This window comes from Colias philodice, chromosome 21, assembly GCF_061535455.1.
Source record: "Colias philodice isolate Cphi_HAF_F1 chromosome 21, ilColPhil1 Martin Lab GWU primary, whole genome shotgun sequence".
Taxonomy (NCBI): domain Eukaryota; kingdom Metazoa; phylum Arthropoda; class Insecta; order Lepidoptera; family Pieridae; genus Colias; species Colias philodice.
In genome coordinates, this window is record NC_143106.1 from 6,500,136 (window position 1) to 6,514,630 (window position 14,495).

The 14,495-nt window shown below is 32.7% G+C and overlaps 1 protein-coding gene across 1 annotated transcript; it reads left to right on the plus strand.

Annotated features, from left to right (window-relative positions):
* The first annotated feature begins 6,086 nt into the window (after positions 1 to 6,086).
* On the plus strand, positions 6,087 to 14,164 carry LOC149478974 (uncharacterized). The gene is made up of 6 exons (XM_089708746.1): positions 6,087 to 6,245; positions 10,588 to 10,708; positions 11,354 to 11,560; positions 12,104 to 12,340; positions 12,652 to 12,938; positions 13,160 to 14,164. Exons 1-6 carry the CDS (start codon positions 6,233 to 6,235, stop codon positions 13,552 to 13,554), a joined length of 1,260 nt encoding a protein of 419 aa, XP_089564872.1. The 5' UTR covers positions 6,087 to 6,232; the 3' UTR covers positions 13,555 to 14,164.
* The last annotated feature ends 331 nt before the right edge of the window (positions 14,165 to 14,495 follow it).

A 14,495-nucleotide genomic window follows, 5' to 3' on the forward strand; every position in this document is an offset into this window, starting at 1 on the left:
CAAATTGATCTTATCTTGATTTTATTTATAAACATTTATCTAGTCGGTGCAAAGTTTACAAAACTAATTTATTAGAAAGAATATTCTTAATATATTTTTTTAGGTTGAAAAATATGAATGCAGAAATATAATGCAGGTAGCTCTACTTCTTTTTAGTAGGTAACTAGTGAAGGAAAGTTTTATTTTTTTCTGTAATAATTTGGACTGTCTATTACAAACTTAGATCATTAAGATCTAAGATTACAAACCAACTTTTTTGTAATGTTAGCGTAACTAGGTCAAACTCACAATATTTTCGAAAAATTAAAAACTACTACCCCTTGAATATGTTTTCTTTATATAATATACATTTGGTATATAAAAGTAGGTAGGTAATATAAATACTAATATACAAAAATGTCTCCGCATCATTAAATAAAAATATGTTATTTCAAAATAAATGATCCTATAGGGTGGTTAAGTAAATTAATATTATGCATGTATTATTGCTATTATTAACTGCTTTAAAATGAAGAAAAAATCCTGTAAATATTATTTGTTTGAAGCATACCTATTGTCGTAAAACATAATTTTCTATGAATTTCGTTTTTAAACTTTGTACCTAATAGATAAGTGTTGACTTATATGATTACTAGCTTTCCACCCGCGGCTTCGCCCGCGTTTTCAAAGAAAAACCCGCATAGTTCCCGTTCCCGTGGGATTTCCGGGATAAAACCTATCCTATGTGTTAATCCAAGTTACCCTCTATATGTGTGCTAAATTTCATTGTAATCGGTTCAGTAGTTATATTATAGTATATAGATATATGTATTTATTAAATATTATATTTATCGTCGCCTAGTACCCACAACACAAGCCTTAGGTAATTGAGGTTACTGTGGGACTAGGTCGATTTGTGTAATAATGTCCTATAATATTTATTTATTTATTATTTATTTATTTATTCACATAACTATGACTCAGCAGCCTTTATAAAAACAGTCTAAAAAAGCCAATACGACGGAAAAATAAAGGATAATTCTAAAACAAACATTTTATATAAAGTTGGTATATTAAATTATACATTCATATTTCATACTCCTGTGTGTGTGTCTTCGTCTATCTCTATACAATCATTTATACAGGGTGTCCCAAAAAGTAGTGCTAGTGGTATACTCACAGAACATTTATAAGAGTATGTTCTGTGGGTATACTGAAGCGGAGGTAGAGGACCTAGAGGGCTTATCCGAATCACCTCCATATACTTACGTATGTTGTGATTTTTCGTATTTTCGGAGTTATGACTTTTTTTTCAATTTTTCACCTATCGCTGAGTACGATGAAATTTTTATTTATGGTGACGTGAATTATTCGATTGAAGCCTTATGAATAACAAAATGAAATTTTCAGGGTAGCTACGTACGATAGAGCAAGTTTTTAAAAGCCAAACGGTATTTTTTTATGTGACTTTATTTTTACGGGCCCTTGAAGTTGTGAACATACTGAGTAATTTCATCTTTCTTGGCATTTAATTATTTTTTTAATCCACTCAAAGATCTAACGAGAGTAAATGTTCAAATCATACTGAATTGGCATATCTATCAGCTTAGCACACAAAAAACTGCTTTTCTGAACTACCGCTCTGAGTGGTTTGTTCAAAAACCACAAAGTGTTAATTTTCTTGTTTTTTATGAACACTATAGGTTGTGTTAAATACAACTTATGATGTTTATAACTTCTCAACTAGGTATAACCGAATGAACTTGAAATTTCTACTTGGAACCGTCACATTTACCATATTATAGTATCAAATCTTGTTAATCTTGTTAATCTAAACCCTTAGCTATTGGTATGTATTATGTAATATATTGCTATATTTTTGGTTAATAGTATTTGAATATTTCAGCCACGTTTCAGCTAACGTAAAGAGGATTTATTTATTAGTCACTTACTTGAAAATCTGATTGTATACATACCTACATAATATATCGACAGATAATTTAAGACTTACCTATTTTTATCATAATTAGCACCTTAAGCTGTTTACCAAATAAACATATCCTAATTGCGTCAACAACACGTCTAGGTATTATATCATATGATTTAAATAATGATAACATTTCAATTAGTAGGTAATCGATAAACCTGACTGCTGTGGTGATTTATTATAATTCGCCCTTCGTATTGAGTACAAAAAGATTAACACATGTATTTGAATTATATACTAGTTAGGTACAAGGTACAATAATTTGGCACAAAAAAATCAAACTCCTATACTCAAACGAGTATAAAAATAATTTTACAAGGAATAATATTACAATTACTTACAAGTTATTTTAACAAACTTTAGTTTAGGCTTCAAAATAGTACAAAAAATTTAAACCTTCCAGTTTTCTATAAAATATACCTATATGTACATATTTATAACATTAACTAGCTGGCCCGGCGAACTTCGTACCGCCCAGTCAATGAATGTCGTGTTTGTTACCTTTGGGCTATGGGCCTGGAACTAATTTAGGCTTTGATGAATGGAATACAATGATACAAAATAAATAAAGATATATAACAGCATTTTATTTCGATGAATAACACATAGGTATAGGTAAATAGAATAAAAAAAAAAACAATAATTAGATGCTTAATTATCTACTGCATACACGTGTCAGAGAAAAATTATTGAATTAAACTACGTTTGCAGCCTGGGATGCACTCGGATTATCTCTTGTCATTCTTTATCATCGTGTTGCCTGTGATAGTCTCTACAGTAAATTTTCGTGGATAGATTTTGGAACACTCGCAGTCAACCATGCATGGTGATTGGCGGTTGATGGTGCAACACGGTCCATGAATCATATTCGTGATTACAACATAATGCCGGTCTGGATCGGTTTCAGGATTAGCAATCCCCGCACATACAATCTCATCTATTTTATCCGCCCGAATTCTTTTGACTAACCAAATTAAAATGTGTGCAATGCTGCAAGCCTGATTTTTTTCATTCGATTGAATATATCCATCATGGAATAATCCGAAAGATATGTTGCTTTAAGGTAACTCATTGCTTGAAAACACGTGTGGTCATTACCACACGTGATCGAGCCGATCACTTGATAACTGTCCGGGAAGCAGCAGTTGAATAATAATTTCCATCTATTTTGGATTACATAGATCCAGGCCGACCATAATGACGAACATATGTCATTGCATCTTGCGCATATTCATGCGTATGACTTGTATTGGGCTACCTGTGTATAGTGTGTATGTCGCCGGTAAAATAGTACCTAAATAGCCCAACATTTTCTGCATCTTCTTCTCTGTGCTAATTGCATCGCGTAAATGAATGTAATCTTCAAAACGCAATTTAGCTTGGTTCAACGTGGTTCAACCGAATGAGTCAGGGGCTCCGTTCAAATTTTAACGTTATAATATTATTTCAACGAAATATACATAGTTGAAGCAGTCAACGAAATCGCAACAAATAATTGCCAGAATTTTTATATTTTTATAGATTTTTTTTAATAACATTGACCACCGAGCGCCCCGATCGGGCCACGACACAATAGATTTTCTATTGTGTCTGTGATTCCGGGGACTGATGGATTAATCGAACTATCCTTCTTGGTTAGTTACCACTTTCCTCACTGAAAATACCTTATCAATTTCTGAAAGCACGCGTTAACACAAATATGTATTTGAGGAATTTGTATGTATCTGCTTTAATTGCACTTTTCAATAATTGATTAAAAAAAAATACAGACAATAGTTTATTCACCCTTTTTAATTTTTAATTATTTTACACAAAATACATTTTTGAACGCATGAATGTCAAACAATATTTACCGTATTTGACAGGATTGACAACTGAAATTCATATGTACGAAAATCAAAATTTTTGGAAAATATTTATTGGTCTAGTTTTTGTTGTTTTTAAGATTTATTCTGCTATTCTGGGCGGAGACAAATCCAACAAATCTAAAACCATGAAAATTGGTTCAGCAGATCTCGAGTTATAACTTATAAGTGTTGGAACATACACGACTTTATTTTATATATACATATATATATATATGAAGGTCGTTAGTATTTCCTAATACTTTGTACTTAGATAAACAGCACGATTATACAATACATAATATATCTAAGGTCAATACTAATTTCATTCGGGCAGTCAATTTTGCACAAGTTGCAGTTTCTGTGAATTGCAGAAGTATGCAAATAAATGCCGTTGGATGAAGGATCAATGTCCATATTATATCTGTTGTAAGAGGTTGTAAGATTCCCGCCTCGTGAGTCGTCATGAGTACAAGATCGAGTTCCCTCCACGTGTAGTTGATCAAAATGAGGTCGACCGCTATGTGAATGTCGTACGCCTTCCCCAGCCATCGTACTATACGACGATGTAATATTGGTAATACACTCGAAGGAAACCCGTTTATTTTTGAAGATGTCATATTGCTTGCTAATATAAATAGTACAATGTAATGTTTGTATTACGTGCCTCATAGTTACGCGAGATATTTTTACCTAAGAGCATTGTTGGGTTAATGCTCTAAGATTTTTACAGCCCTTTAGGCTTTAAAAATCTATTTATAGCTTAAAGTTCAAGAAATTTCTTTTAATTACTTATTCTTTATCTCCAATTTATCTAGTTAATTACACAATATAATTATGTATTATCTTAATCTAAATGTTTTTTAATTTTTTGGATAACATTTGCGTAGATTTTGTACTGTGCGATTTATCTACTTCTATAATTTATAAACATTTTTTTTAATTATGTATACCTACTAAATGCCCAGTTATAGGGTCCTTACTCCTTATAAACACACAAGAGAAAGTTATTTTTATGTTTGTCGCCTGTCGGTCTCTCCTATTCATCCGGACTTATCTCTAGAACGCACGTTAAGAATATTGAACTCATAATGAAGTAAATAAGATAATATTATTGACAAAATTATTATACAATCATAAGCATTTTAGCGAAATTCCCAGGAATGTTTATGAAAAAGTAAAAACCGCAAGTCCACACTAGGTATAATTATTAATTATTATTATCAGTTAGGTATGTACTCTATAATTTTAGATATGAAAAACATACGCAGTACCTACATATGTCCCTAAAAATAAAAATATAAACTTCTAAGGCATTAGAGATTTTTAACAAGATTTATCAGATTCCAAGACCTTGTCTGAATGACGTCAAAAATGACGAAGATATAATAAAAATAAAAATCCATACTTTTATATTATAAATGCGAAAGTAACTCTGTCTGTCTGTTACTCAATCACGCCTTAACTACTGAACCAATTTGCATGAAATTTGGTATAGAGATATTTTGATACCCGAGAAAGGACATTGGCTACTTTTTACCCCGGGACATAGGATAGGTTTTATCCCGGAAATCCCCCGGGAACGGGAACTATGCGGGTTTTTCTTTGACTGCGCGGGCGAAGCCGCGGGTGGAAAGCTAGTGTAAAATAAAATAGATAAATTATTATGTAAGTAGTATTTAATTTAACCAATTTTTATATTAACAATTTTTAGATCATAGATTACCATGATCATAACTTACTTTATAGGTAGGTAGTACTAGGTACTATTTATATTTTATAGGCTCTATTTATATTTTATATGTAACATGTAGAGTAAATATATTAAATTTGTTCTCAATAGATAATACGAAAGGTCACAGAGAAGATGGATAAATTAATCACATAAATACCTATATTATGTATATTGATTAAATTAAAGACCACCATATACATAGTTGCCTACCAGTTTTAATGTTTATAAAATATAGTTTCCATTTACAAGTTTAAATTAAACAAGATATGTTCGTCTATAATTTTTTATCAATAAAAAGTCTTCCTCTAGTGTAGGTTAAGATCAAATTAATTCAATCTTGAATATTTTAATACTGGAGGAACTTAGACCATGCATATACATTACATATTTTATAGTCCTTATCTAGCTATCACGTTGTATCCGCAATCCGCAATGTAATATTCGCACTGCGACTGTGCGAAGTGAAAACGCGCCAAGCGATGTCATAGTAAGAACTAAGAGCGGTCATTGAGCCCACCGACAGCTGTTGAGACTGACTTCTGGACTCTGGTTTATGGTTGACCACCGCGCGCGATGGTCGTGTGTACCCGTATTGCATAATAGTATCGGAGGTTTTCTATCTCGTTTACCTGCCTTGTATGTGACCTTGATACGATATACAGTGTTAAATTTAAGTTATAAACAACAATGGATTTAAGCGGTGAGTTGTGTTGTGCGTTGTTTGTACTATAAATGGGCACCGATTATTCTATTTCCTTTGCAATATTCATAGTTTGTGTGCTGCCAAACGGTTCTATAGAAAGTGTATAGAGAGACTTTCACAGATTATTTTTATTGTATGAAATATGAATGAGGACGACATACAATTTACAAATATGTGTAGCTGATATTGTTTATTTTAGATGCTACGAATACCTTATACCGTACGATTCGTAGTAGGGAGGTACGTGAAATCTACAAAACGAATGAACCGATTTTGATAAATTTGTAACTTGAACTCACACTTAGTTAAAAAAAATAATGATCATAAGTAATATTGAAAAACATTTAATGGTGAATAATATTATCGTATTAATATAAAATAATGTATTAATATTTAGTAGGTACCTATATTTACTACCAAATACCGGTTTTTGTTTTTATGTTATGAATCAGCCGACGCTTTACTACTTACGAACTTCTAACCACAATGAATTAATTTTCAATACAAAGGCAAACTATTGATTTTAAGTAGATTTTACAGTAACTAATAGCAACTAGGTTGTATGCGGTATTCCTGCCTACTTAGGAATATTATGTAACATCAATATTTTTGTATTCTTTTAGACAATAAAATTATTAGAACGTAATTAGGTACCTACGTTCTATAAAATAAAACTGCACGATTTGATTGCATTCTCTTATCTTGTACAAATATTACAAAGCAAAGAGATTATTTGTCATTTATGATGTTATCTTTTATTTTTATACACAAATTCCTAAAACAATTTGACTTGAATGTGCAATAATTACCTGATCAGCTAAGTCATTCGGAATCCAACTACTATTGTTATTGAGTTGACGAAATGTATTTGTTATACTGTATCAACAATGAACAAAATATAAAATTCCGCGTATATATATTTTATTAATACCTACTAGGTATTTTATCTAATATTTTGAGTGTTTCTCGTACATTTAATGCATCAAATTAAATACCCTCTACGACCTACCTGGGCAATAGGTACGTGGGCGGGAAAATTCAAAAATGTGATTTGTATATAGTAAAACAGCTGCTGTTATTTTTAAAATGCATTACGAATTTTCTTATATACTGACCAAGATACTGACTAACTACGGAATGTTTATCTACACTTAATGGTTAGGGAGCCAGGTGCAAATTTGGTTAACTATTTCCTCTCAAGAGATAATTCGTCAGACGCATGAGAGTATAGTATTATAAAGCCTCGTGAACGTCAGCTGGCGCTCGGTTGGGGGGGTGAGCGGTGGTAGCCTCCCACGCACATAGGAAAAAAAATACATTCATTCATTCATTTCCTCTCAGCTAAAAAATTGTCAAATTGTAGCTAACCCAATATCTCAACGAAAAAAAATAGTCAGCTGGTTACAACATGGTGTATTATACGTCAGCTGGTGTCTCGAACATGAAAGTTAAATTTAAAGAAAAATTTATTTTCCGTTATTTCCTCTCAAACAAAAATTTACCTGATGATAGCTTATATGTAACTGTGGATAAATATACAGGGTGTCCCAAAAAGTAGTGATGAACGGAAGCTGGGAGGTAGAGGACCTAAAGGGCTATCCGAATCACCCCCATGTATGTTATGCGATTTTTCGTATTTTCGGAGTTATGGACATTTTTTTCAATTCTTCATCTATTGCTGAGTACGATGAGATTTTTATTGATGGTGACGTGAATTATTGCGCTAGATGCTTGATTTTTTTTGTGTGCTAAGCTGAAAGATAGGCCAATTCAGTATAGTAACATTTACTATCGTTAGATCTTTGAATGGAATAAAAAAAAGAATTAAATGTCAAGGAAGATAAAATTACCCAGTATGTTCACCACTTCAAGGGCCCGTAAAAAAATAAAATCACATAAAAAAGTTTTCCATTTGTCTTTTAAAAACTTGCTCTATCTATCAGGTAGCTACCCTAAAAATTTCATTTTATTATTCAGAAGGCTTCAATCGAAAAATTGAAATCTAAATGTGGTAAGTGCAAAAATTTTATTAACATGATGATCATTAAAACGAAATTAAAACCAATAAATAGGTGTTTAATTATCAGATTTTTTTTTTAAATAACCCCGCTGTTGCTCAATGCAAGTGCGACATCACCTTAAAAGTTGTCTTTTAAATAGTAGAATGCCCTTTTATCATTTTTAATGGTTTCTTCTGCTACTATGAATTTCCGGGTTATTTCGTCCAAATTGTGTTAGTCTCTCGTCTTTGTAGTATCCCCACGGAAAAAAATCAATAGGGTTTATGTCCGGGGACCGTGGAGGCCAGGCTAAAGGGCAAAGATACCCTGAAAGATGGATTGGTCGTTGCAGCCTGCGCATGCGCCGGTGACGCCTGCCTTAAAGCCTGGCCTCCACGGTCCTTCGACCTAAACCCCATTAATTTGTTTCAATGGGGATACTAAAAAGACCTCGGCTACTTGAGAGAATGCCACAATTTGGACGAAATAACCCGGAAATTCATAGTAGCAGAAGAAACCATTAAAAATGATAAAAGGGCATTCTGATATTTAAAAGACAACTTTTTAAGGTGATGTCGCACTTGCATTGAGCAACAGCGGGGTAATTTAAAAAAATCTGATAATTAAACACCTATTTATTGGTTTTAATTTCGTTTTAATGATCATCATGTTAATAAAATTTTTGCACTTACCACATTTAGATTTCAATTTTTCGATTGAAGCCTTCTGAATAATAAAATCAAATTTTCAGGGTAGCTACCTGATAGATAGAGCAAGTTTTTAAAAGCCAAACGGAAAACTTTTTTATGTGATTTTATTTTTTTACGGGCCCTTGAAGTGGTGAACATACTGGGTAATTTTATCTTCCTTGACATTTAATTCTTTTTTTTATTACATTCAAAGATCTAACGATAGTAAATGTTACCATACTGAACTGGCCTATCTTTCAGCTTAGCACACAAAAAAAAATCACGCATCTTCTGCAATAATTGACGTCACCATGAGTGAAAATATCATCGTACTCGGCGATAGGTGAAAAATTGAAAAAAACGTCATAACTCCGAAAATACGAAAAATCGCATAACATATATGGGGGTGATTCGGATAGCCCTCTAGGTCCTCTACCTCCCAGCTTCCGTTCATCACTACTTTTTGGGACACCCTGTATATGTCAGCTGGCTGTATCTTGGTGGAAAAACCGTCAGCTGATACGGGAGGCTACAACCGCTCTTCCCCCCAACCGAGCTCCAGCTGACGTTCACGAGGCTTCATAATACTATACTTTGATGCATTTTACTAATTACCGCTTGAGAGGAACTTGGTCATAAAATCTGCTGCTGGCTCCCGGACCATAATAATATTATAAAGAGAAAATATTTTTTTGTTTGTTTCTTATAATTATAGGCTCCAAAAGTACCTACAGATCCGATTTTAATGATTTTTTTTCACAAATGGAAAGCTACATTATTAGAAAGTAATATGCTTAATTTTATTTCGTTTTTATCCTGGGTCAGCCGGGGCGAAGCCGGGATCACATAGATAGGTCGGAACTGGGTACCTAGGTACCTACCTCATTTGTGCCAAAAACGTTTGTAGGACGTGTTATCAAATAAAAATCCATATATTATGATAATTTGATTAGTAGATAGGTACTAGATAACGTTATAGAGGATATGATTAAAATTAGGTACAAAGGTAGTAAGTATATGTAATTTTTATTTTATTATTTATATAAACATAAGGTTATGTAATTTTTTATTTTCACACAATAAGGTATGAATTGTGTATTTTGTTTATTATTGCAGATACTCAGGAGTCAGGTATCCTATTATAGTAATTGTTATTCAAGAGCCATGTTTATGGTACGTAGTAATTCATTACCACTACATAATTTATCAGAGTAGGTACCTCAATTACTTACCTCAAATGATGACTCATGACTTTTTTTGCTATTTTGTATCTAATTGAATGCCTTTTTAATTGACATCAAAGTAGAGGTTCTCAGATAAATATTATTTTAACATCATCCTCTCCGCAATTTATGAAAACCTAACTGATCGCCCCGGCTCCGTTCAAGTTGACTTTTGTTATAATTTTGAAGTGAAACTTCTTAAGGCGCGTTGAGAGTAAAATTTAAAGGTCTCGTCTCGGTATGGGGTAAGGCGACGATTTTGGTACCTTTAAATCAAAGAAGTTTCACTTCTAACACGTGCTCGGCACACACGCTCTTGCTCTAGCTTTAGGTTGATTTGATAGTCGTAATATCACATAATATATACATATAATGAAGTAGGTATGTAATATATACCAAATATGTTATTGAAATGATTTTTTTTCAGTGGAAAAATTTATCGATGGGCTGTTTACAAAAGAGGCCACCGAGCAGCCCTCGGACACACAGAAACCTGAGGAACTTGACATGAGCTTACCAGAATGGTACGACGAAAAAAAGTTTAATCAGTAAGTTTATTGATATATAAAACATTTTAACTTTGCCATATGTAGAGGAAGGAAGGTGGACGTGGAAATTCATCCATCGAAAAAGGGAGGATCCTCGATCAGTCAGTCAGATGATGTCGAAAAGTTGTATAATATATACTTATGCTCTGTAGCGAAAACATTGTAGGTACTTTAAATATCCATAATTAATTAATTATCACGTTTACCATGTTGATTGTAACTGCTTAAACCCGTTAAAGTTTTACATAGACCACGAGAACGAATTGAACTTGAGTCAAAATCTAGCTAGGAGTGGTTAGGAGTTATGACTTCGACACACTTATTTTAGGTATGAAATAAGAGAACAAAAACAGAGAAATTAAATTATCCCCACCGTCGAAGATGAGGCATAGAATTTAAGTTTCTAATAATTATACACAATCAATTTACATGGACCTTATTACGTCACAATGGAAATCCTCTATATGAAAAAAAAAACTTGATAATATAATGATCCAAGATTTTCCGTAATATGTAAATTAGATACGTTCGCGTTTCATTTACAACGTTGCAATTATAAGATTATCTACCAATTAGCTAGTAATAATAATAATAATTTATTGTCGTTAGAAAACAGAAAATGAATTAATCTGCACTTCTTTCTAGAGCACGCCGCTTCTACTGGGACCATTGCTTCCAGTTCAGCTCATCTATGCTGCTTGGATTGGTGATGGTATTCGCCGTGCCTTCCATACTAAAAGTCCTTATTAGTACACGAAGATCGAATTCTACGTTCACATCGTATAGAAGATACCTTTCTACAGTACTTCATACACAGTCTTGGTTCGAATATGACTTGAAACCAGGCAGCATGTGAGTGCAAATTAATATTTATAAATAATGCACACCGAAGATATATCGTGTCACGTAAAAACAACATACCAGCTAGGCTTAGACAGCTAGGTATTATATATGTCATTATCGATGCATCGAAAAGAGGATACCTACTACGTATATTACTAATTGCTCTGTGGATATCATGATATCATCTTTCATCTTTTATGTGGATCAGATGAATCAGAGAAGAGTTTAATTTGCACGAGTGTCGAAAAAGGATTTAAAATAAAATGAACTAATATCTGTTGCAAAGGATGAGAATTACGAAGTAATGACGTTGCACGATGCGATAATCATGCTCTGTTTTCAAGTTTCATTACCTCTACACTTAGGAAATACAATACTTTATTAATATTTTTTTAATCTTAAAATCAACCAAATCTTAAATAATAGTAGTAGGTAGGTAGGTAGGTGTACTAATCTGTTACTTCTTATTTTTTTTAATTTAAAACGAACAATCGTTATTATGGCATTAACTATCACGCTGTTTAATTTATTAAAAAAAAAAATATCTTTCAGATCCTGGAAATCGCTATTTACTGTACGCGTACGACATATAAAGGCGGGGTTAGGAGCAAAATCCAAAGGCCTAGGGACCGTGTCGCAAAGAGACTTGGCCCTTACACAGTTTGGCTTCATCGGCATTTCTATGTTGAAGCCTGATAAATTTGGAATAAGACAAATGGAGGCTGGGGACTGGGAAGCGTATAATCATTTCTGGAGGACTATCGGTCATCTTATTGGCCTGGAAGATAAGTAAGTAAATTGCTAACATGATAATCAGTAATGATATTATAAATTCAAAATACGATTATTTTATTTGGATTTATTTGTTCGTTAATCTTTCACGAAAAAACTGCGGGTCCGATTTGAAAGAAATTTTACATTAATATAGGTTACTTATACCATCTTATACATAAGAATAACACACGAGCTATAGAATATTATATTATACTTATTTTTTCCCACGTGTCGTTCTGCGGGTGAAGCCGCGCGGCACAGCTAGTTATATCATAAAATTTATTTTACGAATTGTCTGTAATCGAATAAATAAATTCTTTATGTAGTTACAACATTTGCCGACCAACTTTCGAAGAAACCCGTCAGGTATGCCAGATCTTGCTCGAGCGAGTGTTCACTCCTTGCTTGGAGAATGTTCCAGAATATTTCGAGCACATGGCCAGGGCAATGTTGGACGGCATGTGGTGTGTGAACCCGTCAATAGATGTGGACGGCTTGATGTACTGGACAAAATATATGGCAGATGTACCAGGCTACGTTTATAATGAAAGCGATAGATACACCTTCCAAAATCGCCTAAGAACACTTTTAAAGGGCAAACCTGAAGACACGGGTAAGTTTTATTATCTAAGCAACAACATTGATCGTCGTTATTTCACATTAATACTATCGCTACGCAGTGTAAAATTGCAGAATTTATAAGGCGTGTTTAATCAATCTATTCATCCATGAACTTTAATTTTAAATTATTTTAATTGATCTAAGGAAAATGTGCAAATGTTATCATTAAAAAATAGGGACGTTTAAATTGCCCAACTTTCATTATATTTTCAGGCGTGGAAGTCAATGCATTAATACCAGAACCACTCGTCGAAGGTACTTGCCGTTCAAAGCGTCTCCTTTACCTACACGACTACGACAAAATGGAGTCTGTGCCAGAGTACAAGAGCTTGAATTTTGGGGCAAGACGTAAAATGGCTTTCAATGCAATTCTGGGATACATATACAGCACGTGGTTAGGACGTTGGTATTTCAACTTGAACTTCAGGTTCAGTGTTCTCCTCATGAAATACTTCCCGTACTTGGCTTTCTTCAGATTTGGTTTCTTCGCGTCCTTCGTCAATATCTTCGAAGAAGACCCCATAGATAACGCAGAGTTGAAGCCCAATAGCGAATATTTGAAACCAAAGCCTCCCCTACCCTGGTATAAGGAAATTTTATCTTTCTAATTATGAATTCGGTAAGGAATATTTTTGACGTAATAATTAGTAAATACTATTCCACACAGGCTGTTAATATTAGTCAAATATATATCTAATATGCAATACAGTAATAGTAATTTTAACTTTTGGTAATTATAAAGACTTGATATTCAAATCTGTATTAGTAAGCTCTCTTTTGGGACGATTGAGATTATTAATGTAACAGACATAACAACCATGTTTATGGGACCAATTTATATTTTTAAAATAATAATGTTAATCTAATATAGACAATAAAGTTTTATTTATTGTTAGACAAATATGTAGGTACGTATCAACTAGTATCTGCGTAGCTTGATATAAATATTGTTATTTATTTTGATACTTTTAAATATTTATGTTCCCTTCAATTATACAAATTGGTAAATGCCCAAATATTGTAAAAGTTGTAGCTTTACGTTTCAGGTATGACGTAATTTAGACGGACTCTATCTCTCTTGAATTAATGTTATAAGTTAAAGAGAGATAGCAATAGATATCCCTCAGATATAGGTACTGTGACTATTTTTTATGCGACGATCGGTATCTATATTCAATATGGATAACTGTGATTTATTACTTATTATTTTATTTTGTATTTTTGTGTTACCATTGTTTTTAACCTGTATTAAGGCATTGACGAATGAGATTTTATTATTTATGTTTATTGATATCGTAAAAATTGAGGGTATACAAGGTTTAAATATTATATAACTTGATAGGCTAATGCAGTTATGTATTTAAAAAATACAATAAGCAATAAAATGTGAAATTTAAAGTTAATATACATTCTTGCGTAACGCATCTATTGGAATCATAAATTAAATTTACGAGACTATAATAGTATTTCAATTACAATATAATAAACATTTTTTCATAGTCCGGGATACATCGCCCATTTTTGCAAGTGATTACTATCAAGCTAATTT

Bases quoted from the DNA above. Each gene is read 5' to 3' on its own strand.
- LOC149478974 (XM_089708746.1), top strand. The intron at 10,709-11,353 runs GTAAGTTTATTG...ACTTCTTTCTAG, and splicing joins GACGAAAAAAAGTTTAATCA to AGCACGCCGCTTCTACTGGG. The intron at 11,561-12,103 runs GTGAGTGCAAAT...AATATCTTTCAG, and splicing joins GACTTGAAACCAGGCAGCAT to ATCCTGGAAATCGCTATTTA.